Genomic DNA, 22,485 nt, shown 5'->3' with positions numbered 1-22,485 from the left:
GTGTTGTTTTTTTTAACATTTTAAAATGTTTTATTTATTTTTGAGAGAAAGACAGAGACAGCGTGAACAGGGGAGGGTCAGAGAGAAAGGGAGATACAGAATCCAAAGACAGCCTCCAGGCTCTGAGCTGGCTGTCAGCACAGACCCCGACGTGGGGCTCTAGCCTCCGAACTGTGAGATCATGACCTGAGCTGAAGTCAGACCATGACCTGAGCTGAAGTCAGACACTTAGCTGACTGAGCCACCCAGGAGCCCCATGTGTTGTTTAAACTCATAAAGAAGCACCTTATGATATGGGTATTTTTCTGTGTGTATGCTCTATTTCAGTAAAAGTTTTCTTAAAAAATAAGAACTTAAAATATATGGCCACTAAATACATGAAAGCTTCACCAAGAATCCAAAGAAGTGTAAGTTCAAAAATAGAACACAATGTTTCACTCGATTGGCAAAGGTTTTGTTTTCCTGGTTATCTCAAAAAAATGGTTGGAAACCATTTGCTTTAGGCCCTTGTACTGCATTTGGTTATTATGGCTTATGGGTGTTTTAAAATAAAAAATCCTCCGTCACATCGTATACCATTTTATTGAGGAAGCTGCGTCGTTTGCCCTGTAGAATGCTCCACATTCTGGATTTGACCGATGGCCTCCGCTTCTTCTCATTTTCTCCTCCGTGCCCCACACTTCCTGTAAATTGCTGGTTAGCTGTAGAGACCAGATCGGTTAGATTCAACGTGTTTTGGTGAGAATCCAACCCAGGTAGGGCAGGGACCTACTTCCTGCTTCTAGGGTTTGATGCGACCAGGTCAGGACGACGTGGCCCCTCCATTTTCAAGTTCACCTCTCGGTTTCAGTCCCCTGATGGCCATGGCTTGGATCCATCATTTCACTGAGGGGTGCAAAAATGACTCTTTCACTCCCTCCTCATTTACCAGCTGGACTTCTCTTCAGAGACCTTTCCCTCCTCCCCTGCTTTGTGATGCTGAAATACGGTTGGTCAGGAAGGGCAGGAGGAATGCCCGACGCTCTCCCTTTAATTCAGAATTTCAGGACGAATGAACGGCTGGGTGAGCCGGTGCCCTCGCCGGCGCCAACGGTGGCCACGGACTGGGGATCAGTGTACACTCAGGGACATGCATGTGTCTGGTTTTCCAATCAATGGCAGTCATCATCCTGGCTGAGGCCATCGCAAGTTTTACCAGCACAGCCTCCTTTTTACAGAAAAGTTAAAAATAACAATTACCGTTTTTTTCAAAGGTCAACCGCCTCCACCCCCGCCTTCAGCCACCTCCAGCTCAGTGGGGGCGGGGAGGCGAGGCGCCTGCAGGCCGCGGCGGCCGCTCGCGGGGTCGCGGGCAGGGTCGTTGGCGGGCCCCCCGCGGCCGGGGGCGGGGTCGCGTGCCGGCCCCCCGCGGCCGGGGGCGGGGCGAGGCGTGGGCGGGGCCTTGCGCGCGGGGCGGGGCGGGTGGCGCTGCGACAGCGGCGGCGGCGGCGGCGGCGGACGGAGCGCGGTCCCCGCCGGAGGCGCGGCGTCCCCGGAGCGGCCCTCGGCCCCGCGTCGCCCCCCGCACCCCGCCGTCCCCAGCATGGGCGCGCGCGCCTCGGGCGGGCCCAGGGCCCGGGCCGGGCCCCTGCTGCTGCCGCTGCTGCTGCTGCTGCTCGGCCTCCTGGCCCCGGGCGCGCAGGGGGCGCGGGGCCGCGGCGGCCCCGAGAAGAACAGCTACCGCCGCACGGTCCACACCTTCTCGCAGAGCGTCAGCAGCCTGTTCGGCGAGGACAACGTGCGCGCCGCGCAGAAGGTGGGCGCCGGGCCCCGGCCTGCGGTCACCTTGCCCGGGCCGCGCACCTGGCCCCCGGCGCCGGCCTGGGCCGGGCGCGGCCTCCGGGGCCGCCGGGCGGCGGGGAGGGGGGCGGCCGGCCTGCGACCCGGGGCCTCCGCGGCCTGCGGCCCCCCACGCGCGGCCGGGGTCGGGGCCGGCGGCCGGTGGCGGCGCGCGGGGCCTCGGGCGCCCTCCGCTCGGCGCCGCATTTCTCCTTGGACCTTGCCCGCCGGCGCGGCGCGGCCCGGGCGGCCCCTGGGCTGGGCGGACGCCGGCCGCGCCTCTCATTCATTCATTCAGCGCGTTTGAATGAGCACCTACTATGAGCCAGGCGCCGCGCCGGCCGCCCGGGGGGAGGGGGGCCCCTGCCCTCTCCCCAGCCCCCCCCCCCCCGCCTTCCTGCTAGCCTCGCACCGACCCACTTCCCCTGAGCACCCTAGGCCTCCTCCTTCCACCGCGAAGAGATTTTTTTTCTTTTTCTTTTTTTAACTTTAGATGAAAAGAAGGGGAGTAACTCAGTCTCTGTTGCTTTGGCCCAGCAGCCCTCCTGAGCACCTACTGGGTGCCGCCCCTTGGCTTGGAGCCTTTTTCACTTTGGAGCCTTTAGTATAAGCCCGCAGGCGCCTGTGTGTTGAGCCCTCAGAAGGAAGGCGGGAACCGGGGCCGCACCCTGCTCTGCCCCCTGGAGCCGGTGGCACAGGCTTCACCCGGCGAGAAAGGGGAAGCGAGTGAGAGACAGTTGGATGTGATAACGTGGTTCCCTGAGCACAGCCCCTGCTCCTCCTCCTGTTAATTTCTTTGCTCCAGGCTGGCCCTGGGGTTCGGGACCTCAAGTTCTGGCTCTACCACGTCAGGAGCGGGTTGGCTCTGCACCACATGTGGCTTCATTTCTTTGAGCCTCAGTTTCTTTATCCTTTAAAATGGGATAATAATAATATATCCTCTGCATTATGAGGTGGTAATGATGAATGCTTCCTGTAATTATGGTGCTTTCCTGGCCCAGAGTGCTGACTGAATCTGTATCAACTACATCCTTTTGTTCAGTTATGTTTCGGCGGAGGCACAAATCCACTGGTTTAGTGCTGCTGGAAGGACTTTAAGGGTTAAAAAAAAAAAAGAAAAAAAAAGTTTTCTGGTGCTTGCGATGGAAGGGAAAAAACAAGACAAAACAAAACAAGACATTAAAACCCAAATCAGATTGCTATTCTTGGATCGAGATCACAGCTCTTTTCTGGTGTGACCGAGGTTTGTGCCTTCCATAGAGCCAATACACATTTGTTACTTGCTTATAATGTGCTACGTGCTTTCATAGATAGAGTCACTCAATTAAGTCTCAGAAAAACCCTATGAGTGGGTACTGTGGGTGTTTTCATTTTACAGATAGGGAAACTGAGGCACAGAGGGGTGACGCGAGTGGCTCTAAGTCAAACTGAGTTGGCAGAGCCGGGAATGAAACCCCGGGCAGAGTGGTTTCGGGGTCTTTCTGCCTCGTGACTCTTCCTGGCCCCCCCCCCAATCTATGCTGCCAGACTGGCTTGGGGGCTTGTGAGGTTTGAGGGTGTTTACAGAAACACCCCATAGTCTACGCTAGGCCTTGGCTAAAGTAAACCCGCGGTGTTCTGGGTTGGGGTCTGGGCATTGCTGTCCAACACACATGGATTGGAGTTACTAGCTTTGGATCCTGGGCCAGTTGACTTGACCTCTCCCCCGATCTCCGCTCCAGAGGAGACATCGGAGGGCCGAATGCGATTAGGTTGTATGATACCAGGTCGTGATTAAGTGTTTAGTACGTGGTAGAAGGTATTTCTGGAAGAAAAGGATTTGTCTGGTAGGAGCGTGATAAACTCATTCATTCAATTAAAAATGATTAAGTGGCTTGTACGTGAATGTTCACAGGAGTGATTTTCACGTTAGCCAAAGGGTGGAAACAACCCAAATGTCTGTCCACTGGTGAATGAAGAAACTGGGGCCTGTCCACGCATGGAATATTATCTAGCCATGAAAAGGAAGGACACACTGAGAGATTATACACGGAGAAAACTTGAAAACAGATAAAAGAAGCCAGACACAAAAGGCCACCTGTTATATGAGTGTATTTGTATGAAATGGTCCAGAACAAGCAAATCCATAGAGACTGAAAGTAGATGCGTGGTTGCTAAGGGGGGGAGGGGGTGCGGATGGAGAGAGACTGTTTCATTGATCAGGAGTTTCTTTCTTTTCAGGGCAGAAAATGTTCTGGAATTAGGTAGAGGTGACGTTGCACAGCAGGTGAAAGTACCATGTGCCAGTGAATCGTACACTTTAAGATGGTTCAACAGGTTAATTTTATGCTATGTGTATTTTACAACGATTTTCAAAAATTTTTTTCTTTAATGTTTTATTTATTTCTGAGAGAGAGAGAGAGAGACAGGGTGAGCAGGGGAGGGTCAGAGAGAGAGGGAGATACAGAATCTGAAGCAGCTCCAGGCTCTGAAATGGCTGTCAGCACAGAGCCTGACATGGGGCTCGAACCCACAAACCGTGAGATCATGACCTGAGCCAAAGTCTGACGCTTAACCGTCTGAGCCACCCAGGCGCCCCAACAATTTTCAAAAATTTCTTACGCGCCTGCTATGTGACAAAGCCAGACAAAGCATCCTCTCTCAAGGACCTTTCATGGGACAGGCCATAGATAAGTCAGAATGATAGTGTGTCTTAGCTGTTCTAAGAGAGAGGCTCTGTTCTCAGCCCTGTTTTACGGATGAGGAAAGTAAGGCGATGGAAAGGTTGAATCTCTTGCCCCCGGTTCCACGAATCAGCGGGAGGGGACTGCGAGTGCCCACACTTGTAACCTCCGCAGCATTGGAAATGATCTGGAATAGAGTGGCCAAGGAAGTGAGCTGAAAGAGAGGGAGCTGGAGGGACAGAGCATCCCAGGCAATGGGAGCAGCGTGCGCAAAGGCCCTGTGGTAGAAACAGGTTTGGCATGTGAGGGTCAGAGACAGTTCGTAGTAGGGCTGTAGCAGAGTGAACAAGGGACAGAGGGAGATGGAGATAGCTCTGTCACGCAGGACCTAGGTTTTAACAAAACCGCATCATCAATGGTGATGCCAGAAAGGCCCGTGGAGAGCCGGGAGAAAGGGATCTGGTGCCCTGCCTGGAGGCATTGGGCAGGGGGGTGGAGGAAGGGGTGTGAGTTGGGTCTGGGAAGATGGGTTGGCAGGGAAGGGAAGGGCTGAGGCAAAGTTGGGGTCGGGGTCACAGGTGGCTGCACTGGGGTGTGGATCTAGGGGAGCACAGGGAACAGCTACAGCTGGGCCCACGTAGTGAGAACGTCTGGATGCTAAGCTGAGAACTGCCGTTTTTTTTTTTTTTTTTTTTTTTAATATTTTTATTTATTTCTAGGAGAGAGAGAGAGACAGCGTGAGCAGGGGAGGGTCAGAGAGAGAGGGAGACACAGACTCTGAAACAGGCTCCAGGCTCCGAGCTGGCAGTCAGCACAGAGCCCGACGCGGGGCCCGAACCCACGAACCGCGAGATCATGACCTAAGTGAAAGTTGGACGCTTAACCGACTAAGCCACCCAGGCGCCCCGAGAGCTGCCGTTTTTATTACTCCTTTGTTTCTTAGTTGTTTTTTTAAGAAGCTTAATGTTTTGTTTTGTTTTTTTAATAAGGCCGTAGTTACGTGCAACGCCATTTCAAATAGTTCAAAAGAAAAAAAAAATAAGTAAATCTGCTTGCCACCTCTGACCCCATCTCCCATTTTCCTTCCTAGAATAGGCGGGTATTCTGAGCATCCGTACACATCCTGCCCCTTCGTGGGTTTTCTGTTTTTCTTTCTTTTTCTTTTTTTAAAATGTTTTATTTATTTCTGAGAGAGAGAGAGCAGGGGAGGGTCAGAGGGAGACACAGAATCTGAAGCAGGCTCCAGGCTCTGAGCTGTCAGCACAGAGCCCGTGCAGGGTTCGAACCCACGAACCGTGAGATCATGACTTGAGCCAAAGTCGGACGCTTAACTGACGGAGCCACTCAGGCGCCCGTCTATTGAGCTCTTGGTCTTTTGTTTTTGATTTTCTGAGACTCTGGCATTTTTCGCTGTTTGCCAGCAAGTTTTTTGAGCAAAATAACTCTGACACTTTCCAGCCTTTTATTCCCAGCCCGTCCTAGTGGCTTTAGGGAGGTGTGACTCATGTCACACCTCAATAGACAGCGTGTACTTACAGTGGGATAAAAATGTCCAAAAATGTACAAGTTGACAAATTTCGATGCGTGTATACACACCTGTGAAAACACCACCACGATCCAAATGTTTCCTGTTTTTATTATGAAAATTTTGGGAGTACAGAACAGTTAAAAGACCAGAACGAGGAACAGCTAGAAACCCCCCACTGAACCCACATTTTCCCCAAATCGGTTTCTCTCTTTTTCTTTATACACACCACGCACACACGCGCAGACACACAGACACACTGGTCTTTTCACAGAGCCATTTGAAAGTAAGTCGCAGGGGTGCCCGGGGGGGCTCAGTCAGTTAAACATCCGGCTCTTGATTCCGGCTCTTGATGATCTCACGGTTTGTGGTTTGTGAGATTGAGCCCCAGGTCAGAGCCTCTCTCTGCCCCTCCCCTGCTCGAATGGGCAGGCCTTCTCTCTCAAAATAAATAAATAAACATAAAAAAAACTAAGTTGCAAACATCACGATACTTTCTCCTACAGAACCACAGTACCCCCCACACCAGATTACATTCAGTACGGTAAAAGCTGTCGTGTACAGTCTATATTCATGTTGCCTTTATAGCTTTAAAAAAAAATCTAACACTTTATTGGACATGGCTCACTGTATTTGGTTTTGATGTCTCTTTAGTGTCCTCTAGTCTATCGAAGTCCCCTCACTTTTTGGGTGTGGGTGTGGAGTGCCTTCCTGACATTGACGCTTTTGAATAGCGCGCACCAATTGCCTTTGTTTTTCTTGTTTTGGTAACAGCTTTATTGAAAGTTCAGTAGTTTTGAGTAGATTCAGAGAGCTGCATGGCCCTTACCACAGCCCATTTTAGAGCCTCCTGAGGCCCTCATCCCCCGTCCCTGTCCGGAGACAGCCCCTAATGTGCTCTGTCTCCCTAGACTTGCCCTATTCTGGACTTTTAAAAAAATGTTTATTTATTCAAAAAATTTTAGTATTTATTTTTTAGTATTTATTTTTTAAAGTGAGAGAGACAGAATGAGCAAGGGAGGGAGGGCAGAGAGAGGGAGACAGAATCCGAAGCAGGCTTCAGGCTCCCAGCTGTCGGCACAGAGCCCAACACCGGGCTTGAACTCATAAACAGGGAGATCATAACCTGAGCCAAAGTTGGACGCTTAACAGACTGAGCCACGCAGGCGCCCATTATTTATTTTTGAGAGAGAGAGAGAAAGAGAGCAGGGGGGAGGCAGAGAGAGAGAATCCCGAACAGGCTCTGTGCTGAACAGAGCCCAATGCGGGGCTCAATCTCATGAGCCATGAGATCATGACCTAAACAGAAATCAGGAGTCAGATGCTTAACCCACTGAGCTCCCGCAGGCGCCCATCATTGTCTTTTTGATTAAAGCCATTGGGGTGAGGCTGAAATGGTATCTCACTGTGGTTTTGATGCCACTGTGATATCTCACTGGTATCTCACCAGTTCGTTTTCTTCCTTCCTTCCTTCCTTCCTTCCTTCCTTCCTTCCTTCCTTCCTTCCTTCCTTCCTTCCTTCCTTCCTTTCTTCTCTCCCTTCCTTCCTTCCTCCTTCCTTCTTTCCTTCCTTCCTTCCTTCCTTCCTTCCTTCCTCTCTCTCTCTGTCTCTGTCTCTCTCCCTCCTTTCCTTCCCTTCTTTCTGTTTTAAAGATTTTATTTTTAACTAATCTCTACCCCCAACATGGGACTCAAACTCACAACCCCAGATCAAGAGCCCCCACTCCACCGAGCAAGCCAGCCAGGCGCCCCCAGACCAGCCATGTCGTGAAATGTCCCGCGGTGTGTATGTTCTGCCTGTTTCCTTGCAGTTAGAGTGGGGCGCACGTCCGTACCTGGAAAGAATTCTGCTGCAGGGGTCGTGTGTCCCCGCACTGGTGACACAGCGGGACGCGCTGGAGGTGCCTCCCCCGGGGACCTGGGCGAACGTTCCCGTGTCCCCTGTTCGTGCAGTCTTTGGCTTTGGCGTGTTCTTCGCATGCTTGGGCAAACTCAAACTGCGGAAACCCCGCCCCTTCTCTGACCCGCTCATCAGGACGCAGTCGCTGATTTTCCTTGGAGCCGGTTTGCACGAGCCAGGGGGTGAGGGGGGCGCGGGAGGATTGGGACGGACCCAGGACACCCTCGGGAGATGGACGTCCCGGCCTCTCTGGGGATAATGAAATCCAGGCTTGAGTCATTTTGTCCCTCCCTCAGTGACAGCTGAGGCCTCCGAGTTCCTTCACCTGAATCTCCCTTGTTTTAATTTTTCATCCCCAACGTCGTCCAGCAGGTTCAAAGGGAGAATCCTGTAATGGACCCCGGACCCACTCGCCACTGCTTCCGTTTACCACTTTCCTGCCATCCTTTTTAAAGCTCATTTATTTATTTTGAGGGGGAGGGAGGGGCAGAGAGAGACGGGGAGACAGAATTCCAAGCGGGCTCCGTGCTGTCTGCGCAGAGCCTGACTCGGGGCTCCGTCTCCTGGACCGTGAGACCATGACCTGAGCCGTGATCAAGGGTCAGATCGGCCCACAGAGCCCCCCAGGCGCGCCCCCCCCCCCCCGCTGCCCTTTATGTCCCCAGCAGCCTCGGTGGCCGTGAAGGTGGACGTTGCACTGGAGGCAGGTCCACGGTCACATTTGGCTGGGGGTGTGTCCGCCCGCCAGTGGTGGGAGAAGCCGTCCAGGCTCTAGGCTGTGCTGTGACCCCCCATTAGGGGCTGGGGCTGCCCTAGCAGCGCAGCCCCAACAGTAGGAATTTACTAGAACACCGAGACCATGGCGCCTCTCCAGGGTGTACAGACAGCTGTCTTCTCCCTGTGTCCTCGCCTGTGCGTGTCTGCGTCCCGATCGCCTCCTCTTATAAGGACGCGGGTCCCGTTGGGTTAGGGCTCAGCTTGGTGACCCCGTCCTACGTTTCCCATCTCTCTGAAGATGCCTCGTTAATCCCAGCCACGCCCCGAGGTCCTAGGGATCAGGGTTTCGGCTAGGAGATTCGGGGGCACACGGTTCACCCCCCGCAGGGCTCCCGCGTGACCTTCGCTGAGACAGTAGCCAAAGCGACAGCGCCGGCCCCAGGCCGGGAGCGAGTTGGCCCGGTGCCTGGCCGGCCCTCCTCTGCCCTCCACCCGTCCCGCCCAGCCCGGTTTTCAGGACAGGCCTGTCGTCTCCCCAGGGTGACACCAGTCATGTTGGGGCGTGACAATGTTCCAAGGCTGGTTGGTCCCCAAGCACCTACCTGGAGACCCGAGTGAGTCGGCGCCGTGGCAGGAGCAGTCCCGCCGCCTGGGCTCCGGGTGCGCCGGCCCCACACGGAGGCCTCTCCTAGTCCCAACGTCCAATCCTGTCTTTGCCCCACTTGACAGCTGACAAAACTGAGGCACAGAGAGGTTCAGCAATGTGAGCGCTGGTGTCCCTTCCTTCCAAGCAGCTGTTTCCATGGGGCGCCTGGGTGGCTTAGTCGGTTAAGCGTCCGACTTTCGCTTAGGTCATGATCTCGCGGTTCGTGGGTTCGAGCCCCGTGTCGGGCTCTGTGCTGACAGCTTGGAGCCTGGAGCCTGTTTCAGATTCTGTGTCCCCCTCTCTCTCTGCCCCTCCCCCCTCATTCTCCCTCTCACTCCCTCTGCCTCTCTCTCTCAAAAATAAACATTAAAAAACAAACAAACAAATAAATAAATAAAAATAAGAAATCAGGCAGAGAAAAGTAGGAGACCTTGAGCTTGACGTGAGCAGGAGGGCCCTAGGAGAAATGGTGTGGCGCGGGTCAGCTCTGCAGGCACCTCCCGTCTCCCACTCGGCCTGTGGAGGGGGAGGCTTGACCGGATTTCCCCCAGCCCCCCGGCCTGCCGAGCTCCTGCTGCGCCCCGGCTGCTGGGCCACCCCTGCTGTGTCTGTCGCCACTGGCCGGCTCTGCTTTCCCACCCAGCGTGAGGCAGCGGGCCCGGCCGGACCAGGAGACGGGGGGCGCTGTCCCGGTCGGCGGTGGTGACCCGTCTCTTGTTTCCGCAGTTCCTGACCAGGCTGACCGAAAGGTTCGTGCTGGGGGTGGACATGTTCGTTGAAACGCTGTGGAAAGTTTGGACGGATCTCTTGGACGTGTTTGGACTTGACGGTACGTGGCAGTGGGGACGGAGGGAGGGGGCAGGCATTCATTTGAGGTGCTGTTTTATTCTAGTGGTTCTCAAAGTGTGGACACGGTACCCACAAGGGGTCGGACAGGGGACCCCTTGGAGGAGGGGCAGTGAGGATACAAATGAACATTTAAAAAAATGTTTTCAAAGTTTGTTAATTTATTTTCAGAGAGACAGAGACAGTGTGAGCGGGGGAGGGCCAGAGAGAGAGGGAGAGAGGGAGAGAATCCCAAGCAGGCTCTGCACTGTCAGCACAGAGCCCAAGGTGGGGCTTGAACTCACGAACCGTGAGAACATGACTTGAGCTGAAATCAAGAGTCGGATGCTTAACCGACTGAGCCCCCCAGGCGCCCTGCAAGTGAACATTTATTATTATGATAGTCACATAAAGAAATGCGTGATCCAAACCGAGATTCACAGATGCTGCTTAAGATAAGGTACCTGTGGGTAGGGCTGACTTGTCGGCCCCCAGGCAAACTGCGAAGACCGGACGTGGGGCCTCCGGGGTGTCGGGGCCCATCACAAACTCCCACAGTTATTCAGGCACAAAGAGGTTTCATACGGAGCTCGACGCGCTCCCAGAGCCGGAGGAGCCGCGTGTGGCCCCCAGGTCGCTGCTGATCGGGGCCACCGTGGGACTCGCTGCTCCGCGCCCAATCAGGAGCTGGCCACTGGAACGGTTGAATTCAAGACCATGGCCCTGGTCCAGGCTGCCCCCTCTTCTGCCAGGAAGTCTGCAGCCGCCTGTGCCGAGGTCCCCAAGACCACCCCCTGGTTCGGTGAGTCATTAGGGGGACTCAGGACTCGGCGTCATTGTCGCGCTCGGGGCTGTGATGTATTCCGGAGCAAGGACACAGAGTACCCTCTGCAAGAGGGCACAGGCGGTGGGAGCCCCTAGGACGCCCTGATTCCACCAGCAGCAATTTGTGGTGACGCGTGTGACGTCGTCGTCCACCAGCCAGGACTGTTAGACACTCCGCGCCCAGGGTGTTTCTCAGCAGCTGGTCACGCAGGCAGCTTCTGCCTGGCACCGACGCCCCGCGGGAAAGCAGGTGTGCGGCCTAAACCACAGTGTTTGTGCAAATCGTTCAGGCACAGAGAGCCCCCCCCTTATCAGGGAATGGAGGGAAGGCCCCTCCGATACGTGTGTTTTTTCCACCCCACTGAGCAAATAACTCAAGTCTCCGTGGACACTGACCAGGCGTCCTGCGAATTTAACTGAATTCTGAGCCCGTCTACCTGGAGGTGGGGTCAGAGGGAGCCCTCAGGGTCAGGGCTCACCCCGCGGGGCTGCCCCTCCATCTTCAGGCATCAGCCGCAAGCCCACCTGTGCTTCTGACCGAGCCACTGTCCTGATCGGAGGTTCCTGCTCCTTGGGTTTGATTAATTTGCCCGAGCGGCTCCTAGAACCCCAGAAAACCACGGACTTACTAGCCGGGCAGCTTATGCAGGATAGAACTCAGGAACGGCCAGAGGGAGGCAATGGCCAGGTGAGTTCTGCAGGAAGGCACACGGAGCTTTGACGTTCCCTGAGCCCCCCAGCTGGGAAGCCCCTGTCGAATTTTTGTGGAGGCCCCATCGCACGATCCATCACACGGGCACGATCGATTGAGTCATTGGCCATTGGTGACTGACTCAGCCTCCAGCCGCTGGCCTGTCCCTGGAGGTCAGGGGATGGGATGGAAATCCCAACCTTCTCCTTGGGGTGGCTTCTCCTCGCTCCCAGCACCCATCCTCAGGGCCTGTCCAGAAGTCACCGCGTCAACACAGCCTTGGGTGTGGCGGAAAGGACCCTGTTAGGAATTATCGAGACCCCATTTTTGCTCTCGTCCCACAGAAAACCCAAAGGTTGTAGGCACTCTGCCAGGAACGGGGACGAAGGCCAAATGTATACGTGTTACAACTCACCGTGTCACACTCCGGAAGTCCAGGTCCCCACATGCCAGCCGAGGGCTGTGTTAATCCTTCCCGACACCTCTTCCTGGAGACGGACTCGGGCCTGCTGCGCCAGCCCGTCCCTGCCCTCTTCCCGACTCCGCGGTCCCTCACGGGCCCTGTGGGCCAGGGGCGATTTTAATGTTCATTACTTCTTTTGTCGCATAGAGTGAACAAAAAAAAAAAAAAAAGCATTAGATCAAGTCACTCACCTTAAAACTACCCTGTGACTTTGGTCGCTCTTGGCATCGACACAGGGCTCCCACGGGGACCGTCTGCTCTAAGGATCAGACCTCCCCCCTCCCCCCCAGCCCCTGGACTCCATCCTGTTCTTGGACACACGTTTGTTTCCTTTAGGTGTTCCCTGCCCTCAGCTGCCCTTTGCCTGCTCAGATCTTTCTCATCCTTGGGTCTCTGGTATATGACACCTCCTCCAGGGAGTCCATCCTGACTATCCCGTGTACAGGGACCCTTTCCTCACACCCATAATCCCTTGTCAGCTGTAATGTTCCATAGCGTGTGTGTGTGTGTGTGTGTGTGTGTGTGTGTGTGTGTGTGTTTATTGCCCATCTCCCTTCTGGAATCTCGGCTCCAAAGTTGGAAGACTCTTGGCCTCACTGCTTCACTGCTGGTGGGAGTTCCCTTGCGTCCCCCCCAAAGTATCCAAAACCTCCAATACCTGTGGATGTGACCTTATTTGAGAATAGAGTCTTTGCAGATATGATCAAGTTCAGATGGGGTCATCCTGGATTAGGGTGGGTCCGAAATCCAATGTCTGGTGTCCTTGTAAGAGGAAGGCAGTTTGGACGCAGAGACAGAGAGGAGATGGCCCTATGGATATGGAGGCACAGGCTGGAGGGACGTGGCCACGAGACAAGGATGCCCGGAGCCCCCAGGGGCTGGAAGAGCAGAGGGACCCCCACTGAGCGCTCAGGGAGCACGGCCCTGCCCACACCTTGATTTCGGAATTGTGGCCCCCAGCTGGCCCGACGATACATTCCCAGTCAGTGCGTTAGGCCCCCACATCCGGTCATTTGTTACAGCAGCTGTGGGAAAGCAGTGCAGCCTTAGCACATGCAGAGTCTCCTGGAACCTCCCCAGCCGCCCTTGACACTCCCACCTTACAGACTGGAGACCGGCCCCGGAGGTGGGGTTCCCCGGTTCACGCCTGCGATGGTCCCCCTCAGTCACCGGGAGCCTGTCCTCAGCCTTGAGTCACCAGGTTCAACTTGTAAGAGGCCTCAGGCCAACTCAGGGCACCTCCCCACTCAGGCGGGGGATCCAAGGCAGCAGCCTGGCCCTTTGAGAGGACGCCGTGTGCCACCTGCAGCCTCCAGGGACCTCCGAGGGCCCCTCCTGGGAGTCGGGCTGAGCCAACACATAACGCAGATACGGCAACTGCGTGCAATCCTGCTCGGAATCTGTGGTCCCCTCCTGCCCTGACTGTTAAGCTCTCGGTATTTCCATCCCTGACCAACGACGAGCCCTGGAGAGGCAAACCTGATTGCAGAAAGTTGCATGTGGCTTGGAGAGGAAAGCTGCGGTGGAGACGGCCTCCGATTGCCCGGGACGGGGTCAGAATAGAGTCACTCCGCACAGGCCCCTCATGCTTGCGTTCGTGGCAAGGGCAGCCAGCACATCCCGGAGGCGAAAGAACTTCTACGTCCTGTTTTCCCCTCGTATTTGGCGCATAAACTTCAAGGCGTCCAAAGGCCTTTGGGATCTGCATCTTCTGCTGAGAAGTGCAAGTGCGCATAAGGCGTTCCGGGAAACAGTATTCCAACGTTGGATGTTCTGGTGCAAAGGCTTTCCACGAGCACAGCCCTCTAGTTTCTGTCTCCAGGATTTCTCGGGGTACCGGTTAAAGTGGGGCCTCCTTAGCCACAGCCGTCCAGTAGAAGGAGAATGCCAGACGATGTTACATGTTCTAGTTGGCACATTAAAAAAGGCAAAAAGAAACTGACGACTAATTTACTAACTTAATAAGGTATTTTAGTTAACCCAGTAGATTCAAAATATTATCATCTCAACTTGTGATAAATGTGTGGAATTATTCGTGAGGCATCTTGACATTATGGGGGGAATTAAGCATTTTGTTTTGTTTTTTAAAATTTTTTTTTAATGTTTTATTTATTTCTGAGAGAGAGAGAGGGGCAGCGTGAGCAGGGGAGGGTCAGAGAGAGAGGGAGACACAGAATCTGAAGCAGGCTCCAGGCTCTGAGCTGTCAGCACAGAGCCCGATGCGGGGCTCAAACCCACGAACCGTGAGATCATGACCTGAGCCGAAGTCGGACGCTTAGCTCACTGAGCCACCCAGGCACCCCAGGAATTATGCCTTTGTAATCCAGCCTGTATTTGGCGCAGCGCATCTCGGTTCAGACCTGCCACGTTTCAAGCGCTCAGTGGTCACACGTGGCCGATGGCTCCCATAATGGACACGGTGGCTTTAGCCTGCTCCAGGCCCGGTGGCTGAAGTCACTCTTCTGGGAAGGAGCTGGAAGGATGGACTTAAAGCCTCGTACCTTCATCAAGCTGTCTACTCTCTGTGAAGCCTCGGAAGCCACTTCCCACACACGCGCGGGGTGAGATGCGTCAGGATAGCACAGAGGCTGGTGGCTCTGGAGACCAGACTCCCTGCCTCGCTGTGGGACGCAGAGCAAGTCACGCCGGGTGCCTGAGTCCCCGCGTGGAAAACGCTATGTGTCAAACGCTACCAGATGACAATTTGTGCAGAGCCATCAGAACAGCGCCCGGCCCGCTGTAAGTGACTTGCGAACACCCCTCGGCTTACAAAGGGGCTCCGCTCCGAAAAGTCATTCGTCGCGCACTCATGCGCCCCCTCAGTCTGGATTCCTCATGCTGGGGGCCCTCTGTGTCTGGCTGCGCACAGAGCCCATCTTCCCCGGCTCTGAGTGGGGGTGGGCCCCTTGTCCAGTATGACTGGTGACCTTGCAGGGAGGGGAGCTCGGGCCCAGTGACCACGGGGAGCAGGCCACATGAAGGTGAAGGCGGAGATGGGGGGGGTGCTTCCACGAGTCAGGAAGGCCAGGCATCGCTCACACACCCCAGAGGCGGGGGAGAGGCCTGACCTCACACTGCGTGAGAATATGTGTGTTCCTGTTGTCTAAGCCGCTTGGCCTGTGGTACTTTGCTGTGGCAGCTCCAGGACGCGGACACAGGCAGCACATGTCCAGTTGCTCATGTTCTAGCTGGGATTTTGAGGGCCTCCAGAGAGGCAGGCTGCTTCTTACCACCCTTGCTGGATGGCAGTGTGGGTTTTAGTAAGGTCATTGTGCCTGCGTTCACATTCTCTGCCCCAGTCTGAGATCCACCCCCACTGAGGGTCCTCATCCTCACCAGTCACCTAACTCAGCCCCTTGATAACCTGATGGTAACACCTGGCATGTGGCTTCAGACATATATAGGCGAGTCCAGTGGTTCTCAAAGTATGCGCTGAGGAACCCTGGAGGGGTTCCTGAGGTCCCTCAGGGGAACTGTGAGGTTCTCCCTTCTCCAGCACATTCAAGGGATGCTTCAATGTATCAATTCCACGTTGATAATATGTTGAGTATATTGAGCTAAATATCCTTTTTTTTTAAGTTTATTCATTTATTTTGAGAGAGAGATCAGCCAAGTGCACATACAAGTGGGAGGGGCAGAGAGAGAGGGAGAGAGAGAATCCCAAGCAGGCTCCTCACTGACAGCAGAGAGCGCAAGGCCGGGGCTCAGAGTCACGAACCGCGAGATCGTGACCTGAGCCGAAATCAAGAGTCGGACGCTTAACCGCCTGAGCCACCCAGGCACCCCCGTTGGGCTAAATATCTTAATGTTAATTTTGCCTATTTCTTTTTTGCCCTTATAATGTGGCTACTACAGATATTTATTTGTTTATTCACTCATTTATTCATTAATTTATTTAAAATAAGTATTTTAGGGGCACCTGGGTGGCTCAGTCAGTTAAGCGTCTGACTCTGGCTCTGGTTATGATCTTGCTGTTTGTGAGTTCAAGCCCCACATGGGGCAGCTCTGTGCCGGTGGTGTGGAGTCTGTCTCTCCTTCTCTCGGACCCTCCCTGACTTGTGCTCACGCGTGCTCTCTCTCTCTCTCTCTCTCTCTCTCTCTCTGTCAAAATGAATAAGTAAACTTTAAAAATAAAATGAAATGAAGATTTTATTTTAAAGTAATCTCTACACCCCACCCAGGGCTCAAACTCTCAGCCCTAAGATCAAGAGTCACTTAGTCTATGTACTGAGCCAGCCAGGCGCCCCTAGAAATATTTAAATTACATTCGTGGCCCACGTTTATGGCTGGCATTCTGTTTCTGTGAATTTGAAACCAGATCTGAGGATCCAACTCTCTCCTAACAGCCCAGCTATTAAAAAAAAAAAAAAAAAACAAAGCGAAGAGTTGTAAAAACGAAAAACCGCTGTGCTGTGTTCATCGTGGGGATTTTAGGTTTTGTTTTGGAAAGCAGTTATTATTCACGAAAAATATATTATTTGTGTGAGCCCGTAAATGGGTCTGTTGTTATTTTTTTTCCAAATTTTTTAAAATTCTAGTTTGTTAACATATAGTATGTAATATTGGTTTCAGGAGTAGAATTTAGTGATTCATCACTTAAAACACCTAGTGCTTATTATAACCAGTACCCTCCTGAAGACCTATGTAGCCCATCCCCCCACTCACCTCCCTGGGTTCTTTCTTATTTCTAAACAAATTAATAATAACAGTGTTTAAAAGTTAATTATATCGAGGCACCTGAGTGGCTCAGTTGGTTGAGGGTCCAACTCTTGAATTTGGCTCAGGTCATGATTCCAGCGTCGTGGGATCAAACCGTAAGTCAGGCTCCAGGCTGAGCATGGAGCTTGCTTAATATTCTCCCTCTCCCTCTGCCCCTCCACCCCCTACCTGCACACACATGATCTCTCTCTCTAAAATAAATAAATAAAAATAAAATAATTTATATCTTCTGCTTAATTTTTCTATGAACCTAAAATCCCTCTGAAAACAAGACTATTCTAAAAAAGAAAATGTTTAAGAAAAATTAGCCTGAAAGTATGAGGTATATCTAAGTACAGAATCATAATGAAATTCATTGTTTTTTTTTTAACATTTATTCATTTTTGAGACACAGAGTATGAGCGGGGGAGGGGCAGAGAGAGAGAAAGACACAGAATCTGAAGCAGGCTCCAGGCTCTGAGCTATCAGCACAGAGCCTGACGCGGGGCTCGAACCCACAGACTGTGAGGTCATGACCTGAGCTGATGTTGGTTGCTTAACTGATAGAGCCACCCAGGGCCCCATGGTGTTGTGACTTTGAGAAGAATGTTTATTCTTAAAACATGAGAGCCATCAGAATTGGAAAAGAAGTAAAATTATCTATTTGCAGATGACAGGATTTTTATCCTTAGAAAATCCTAGAGACTCCCCCCAAAAACTTTTAGATCCGAGCAATGAATTCAGTAAAGTTGCAGGGTGAAAAATTAACATACAAAAATCAGGGGCGCCTGGGTGGCTTAGTCGGTTAAGCGTCCGACTTTCGCTTAGGTCATGATCTCACGGTTCGTGGGTTCGAGCCCCGCGTCGGGCTCTGTGCTGACTGCCAACTCAGAGCCTGGAGCCTGTTTCAGAGTCTGTATCTCCCTCTCTCTCTGACCCTCCCCTGCTCACGCTGTCTCTCTCTCCTAGAAATAAATAAAACATTAAAAAAAAAATTAAAAAAAACATACAAAAATCAGCAGTATTTTTATACACTAGCAATGAATTTATCTGAAAAAAATAAAATGATCCCATTTTCAATAGCATCAAAAGCAATAAAATACTTAGGAATAACCTTAATCAAGGAGGTGAAAGATAAATTGTAAGACATCGATGAAAGGAATTGGAGACAGCACAAATAAGTGGAAAATTATCCCACTGGAAGAATTAATGTTAAAATGTCTGTTGTTTACCCAAAGCCATCTACAGATTCAATGCAGTTCCGACCAAGATTCCAATGGGTGTTTTTTACAGACGCAGGAAAAAAAAATCCTAAAATTTATATGGAATTGCAAAAGACCCCGACTAGCCAAAGGAATCCAGAGAAACAACACCACACTTCCTGATTTCAAGTTGTATGATAAGGCCATAGTAATCAAAATAGTAACCAAAACAGTATAGTGCCAGCATAAAACAGACACGCAGACCAATGGAAGAGAATTGAGAGCCTAGAAATAAACCCATGATATGTGGTTAACTAGAATTTGACAAGGGAGCCAAGAATACCCCATGGAGAAAAGACCATCACTTCAATAGATGGTGCTGGGAAAATTGGATGTTCACGTGTAAGAGAATGAAACTAGGCCCCTCACAAAAATTAATTCAAGATGTGTGAAAGACTTAAATGTAAGGCCAGAAACCATGAAACTCCATAAAGTTCTTTGATATCAGTCTTGGCAGTGATTTTCTGGATCTGACACGAAAAACAAAAATAAGTAGTACAATATCAAACCAAGAAACTTCTGCACAGCAGAAGAAACCATTAAAAAATGAAAAGTATTGGGGCGCCTGGGTGGCTTAGTCGGTTAAGCGTCCGACTTTCGCTTAGGTCATGATCTCACAGTTCGTGGGTTCGGGCCCCGCGTCGGGCTCTGTGCTGACTGNAAAAACATTAAAAAAAAAAAAGGCAAAGGGGCGCCTGGGTGGCTTAGTCGGTTAAGCGTCCGACTTTCGCTTAGGTCATGATCTCGCGGTTCGTGGGTTCGAGCCCCGCGTCGGGCTCTGTGCTGACTGCCAGCCCAGAGCCTGGAGCCTGTTTCAGAGTCTGTGACTCCCTCTCTCTCTGACCCTCCCCTGCTCATGCTGTCTCTCTCTCTCTGTCCTAGAAATAAATAAAACATTTAAAAAAAAAATGAAAAGTATAATTTGTAAACCATATGTCTGATAAGGGGTTAATAACCAAAATATATAAAGAACTCCTACACTCAATAGCAAGAAACCCACAGTCTGATTAAAATATAAACAAAGGACCCATCAGACATTTTTCCAAAGAAGATATGGAGATGGCCAATAGTTAATGGGGCTCCCAGGTGGCTCAGTCGGTTCAGGTCCTCCTCTTGATTTCAGCTCAGATTACGGTCTCACGGTTCTTGAGATCGAGCCCCACGTTGGGCTTTGTACTGACAGAGTGAAGGCGGCTTGGGATCCTCTCTTTCCTCTTTATGCCCCTCCCTGCTCGTGTGTGCATGCTCTCTCTCTCAAAATAAATAAACATGTACAAACCCCCCAAAAAGCAAACGGCCAACAGTTACATAAAAAGGTGCTCAATATCGGGGCGCCTGGGTGACTCGGTTGGGCGTCCGACTTCGGCTCAGGTCATGATCTCGCGGTTCATGGGTTCGAGCCCCGCGTCGGGCTCTGTGCTGCCAGCTCAGAGCCTGGAGCCTGTTTCAGAGTCAGTGTCTCCCTCTCTCTCTGACCCTGCCCTGCTCACCCTGTCTCTCTCTCTCCTAGAAATAAATAAAACATTAAAAAATTAAAAAAAAAAAAAAAAAAGCAACTCCGGGTACGGCAGGTGGTCTCTGAGGGGCCCCAGCTCCCCCAGGGCCTTCAAGTGAGCTGCCCCCCCCCCCCCCGCAGAGAAGCCCCGCTGACCGCCGCTGCCCCTGTTTTCTGTCCCGCAGTGTCGAGCCTGCCGCAGCACTTCAGCCCGGCCGCGGTGGCCGGCAGCCCGGCCCGCGCGCTCCTGCTGGTGGGCGTCGTGCTCCTGGCGTACTGGTTCCTGTCGCTGGCCCTGGGCGTCACCTCCAGCCTCCTGCACGTGCTGTTCGGCCGCTTCTTCTGGATCGCGCGGGTCGTCCTGTTCTCCATGTCGTGCGTGTACGTGCTGCACAAGCACGAGGGCGAGCCGGAGGGCGCCGTGCTGCCCCTGTGCTTCGTGGTGGCCGTCTACTTCATGACCGGGCCCATGGGCCCCTGCTGGCGCGGCGGCCCCGGCGGCCCCGGCGTGGAGGAGAAGCTGGAGCACCTGGAGAGCCAGGTCAGACTGCTCAACATCCGCCTCAACAAAGTGCTGGAGAGCCTCGAGCGCGCCAACGGCAAGTGACAACCAGCCGGCCGGCCGGGCCCCCCCGCGCCCCGCCTCGGCAAGCAGAGGAGGAGGCGGCGGAAAAGAGCCGGAGCAGCCAGCGCCAAGCAGTCGTAATAAAACATTCCGGAGCGAGGGCAGCGGCGCTTGCCGAGGGTGTTTCCGGCCACGTGTCGCCCCTGCGGACGCGCTCCCGGGGGAGTGACGGGGTCCCGTGCGTAGAACCGCCCGCCGAGCGTCATTAGTGGGGGGAACATATTTTTTAAAACAAAGGATATAACCATATTAGCTGTACAGGAAGAGTTTATCTGTGCATAGTGCATAAAGTTAATTTTTTCAAGCCCTGAACTACTACATCTTTTGTAAGGTTTTTTAATAAAGGCAGATCAAAGTCAAGTTTAATAGAACTTCACATCGAGGGGAAGACTAGGCTAATTGGACGTTTTAGATGAAAAGTCCCAACGCTGCTGTTTGCCGTCGCGGCGCAGGGCTCAGTGGGTGAGGTCTCGGTGCGTTGTTTTCGTATTCCAAAACCGTGAACTTCATTTTATGTCGTTTTTGGTTGGTGGTGACATAGCCGATGGAGGTCGTTGTTTCTGGATGTGGGCGGCCGGGGTCCGGGACGAAACTAGACATCTTCTGGGTCCTCGTGACCCTGGCCGGGCCCCCGTCAATTATATTTTCTAAATGGAGGAAGAGATCGTTATTCATAGAAAACCCAAGATGGTTGGTTGGTTTGTTTTTTCCCTTTCTAAACTTTGATGTATTTTACCTCCACGTTTTGTAAAGAAAATTCAAGGACGAGACAAAGAAATCTCTTTGGGGTTTGTTGCCCTGGCTGAGCACCAAAGCTCTCGCTGTCTGGCTGCTGCCCAGTGTCACCGTTTGCCCGCGAGATCTGTAGAGAAAAAGGTTCACTCTCAAGGGTGTTTATTTGTGTCGTTCTGGTGTGGGTCTACTCTGGACCTCGGAATTAAAACAAACGATAGCAGCTAATAACATGTTCAAGTCTCCTGCTGCCTGTAAGCCATTCTCAGGAGCGATACGCAGCAATAAACACCCTGGGAGAAGATCCGAATTCTTCTGAAATTTCTACAATCCGTGCGTTAGGTGCTTTCTGTCTGAGGTCTGCAGCGCCCTCATTTTAGGTGGCGCCTTGGGGCAGAGAGGGACACCCCGGGTGGACAGCGGTGGCGGTCCTCGATGGGGGCGCCTTTCGAGGCTGGATCAAGGGTCGATGCACGCGCCCCAGTGGAGGCCCCCCCCCCCAGGCCTGTAGGTAAGCACCAAGAAACACGTTAACAAGGAAAGGAAGTCCCAGCCACCATAATCCTTCTGCCCACCTACGTGCCCCGGCAGCCCCCACAGAGCCCCTGTATGCAGATTTGCAGAGACCCCCCCCCCAACACTTCAGATCAGGTAGAACCAAGACCCTGTGGTCCACACATCATTCCGGAGAAACACTCATCTTCTGCTAAGTCCCGTGTGGTGTTTCCGTGAAGTTTTTATTTCTGGTTGCAAGTGTCCGGAAACCTGGAGCGGGTGTTTTTTAGAATGTTCATGAAACCCCTGTTTTTAAGGTGCACATAACGGGACCCAAACTTTGCTGCATTCAGTTCACTTCCTGAAACGCATGTCTGTTCTCCGGGGTCCACCCGGGCAAACGTTTCTTGGGGGGCATTTGGGGAGCCCGTGGCTTCTGAATTGAAGCCCTGCCAGTTAGATGCTTGGAGGCGAATCTATTTTAGCACAAGGTATTAAAAAATACCCCCCGGGGACGCCGTCCTTGCCTTCCTTCCTTCTGTGCATTTGGCTCTCATGTGTGGGACACGTTGTGATACTAAAGCATTGCTTCGTCCCCGTTGGCCAGGGCGGACGTGGCGTTCTCTGCACAAAGCTCGTAAGTCCTGGACCATCACTGGTCCGGATGGGCTATCCACTCTGTTCCCCCGAGGACCCTGAAGGGCACCGTGCTGTGTTGGGATCAACAGGAAAACCATTTTCACTTCTGGTAGATCCAGGGAGGCGCACGCAGCTGGGCACCGGCGCGTCGGGGCGTGAGCAGCAAGCAGATGGCGCCGTTGGAATCCATGCACTCCGATGAAGGATGGCCTCGTTCCTAACGAAAGAGCCTCGGTTGAAAAGAAGCGTCACTTCAGGGCCGAACATTATTTGGAATTCTGGTGGAAAGCGCAGATGTTAGATCTGAACAACTCGGGATTTTTCATGCATACATTTGACTTCTGCTTTGGGCACATAGTTTTAACCCCTAATAGTTTGGGATTTTGTTTTTTCTCTTTCCGTCCCGTGGATGCTTGTCAGGGTACTTGGCCTTCCCCACCAGTCCCCAGATCTTTCTTTCCTCTCT

General features: G+C 52.7%; 1 protein-coding gene across 1 annotated transcript; it reads left to right on the top strand.

Moving 5' to 3' along the window:
• The first annotated feature begins 1,527 nt into the window (after positions 1-1,527).
• Positions 1,528-20,513, top strand: LOC120242503 (BRI3 binding protein). Its single transcript, XM_039248325.1, has 3 exons — positions 1,528-1,795; positions 9,996-10,098; positions 19,714-20,513. Exons 1-3 carry the CDS (start codon positions 1,583-1,585, stop codon positions 20,133-20,135), a joined length of 738 nt encoding a protein of 245 aa, XP_039104256.1. The 5' UTR covers positions 1,528-1,582; the 3' UTR covers positions 20,136-20,513.
• The last annotated feature ends 1,972 nt before the right edge of the window (positions 20,514-22,485 follow it).

The sequence above is a fragment of the Hyaena hyaena genome, unplaced genomic scaffold (genome assembly GCF_003009895.1).
Source record: "Hyaena hyaena isolate Hyena2069 unplaced genomic scaffold, ASM300989v1 scaffold_0, whole genome shotgun sequence".
In the NCBI taxonomy this organism is placed as follows: Eukaryota; Metazoa; Chordata; class Mammalia; order Carnivora; family Hyaenidae; genus Hyaena; species Hyaena hyaena.
Note: the sequence above shows the minus strand (reverse complement) of the source record. Positions and strands in the feature narration are given on the sequence as shown.

Bases quoted from the DNA above. Each gene is read 5' to 3' on its own strand.
- LOC120242503 (XM_039248325.1), top strand. From the start codon at position 1,583: ATGGGCGCGCGCGCCTCGGGCGGGCCCAGGGCCCGGGCCGGGCCCCTG. The intron at 1,796-9,995 runs GTGGGCGCCGGG...TTGTTTCCGCAG, and splicing joins ACGTGCGCGCCGCGCAGAAG to TTCCTGACCAGGCTGACCGA. The intron at 10,099-19,713 runs GTACGTGGCAGT...TCTGTCCCGCAG, and splicing joins GGACGTGTTTGGACTTGACG to TGTCGAGCCTGCCGCAGCAC.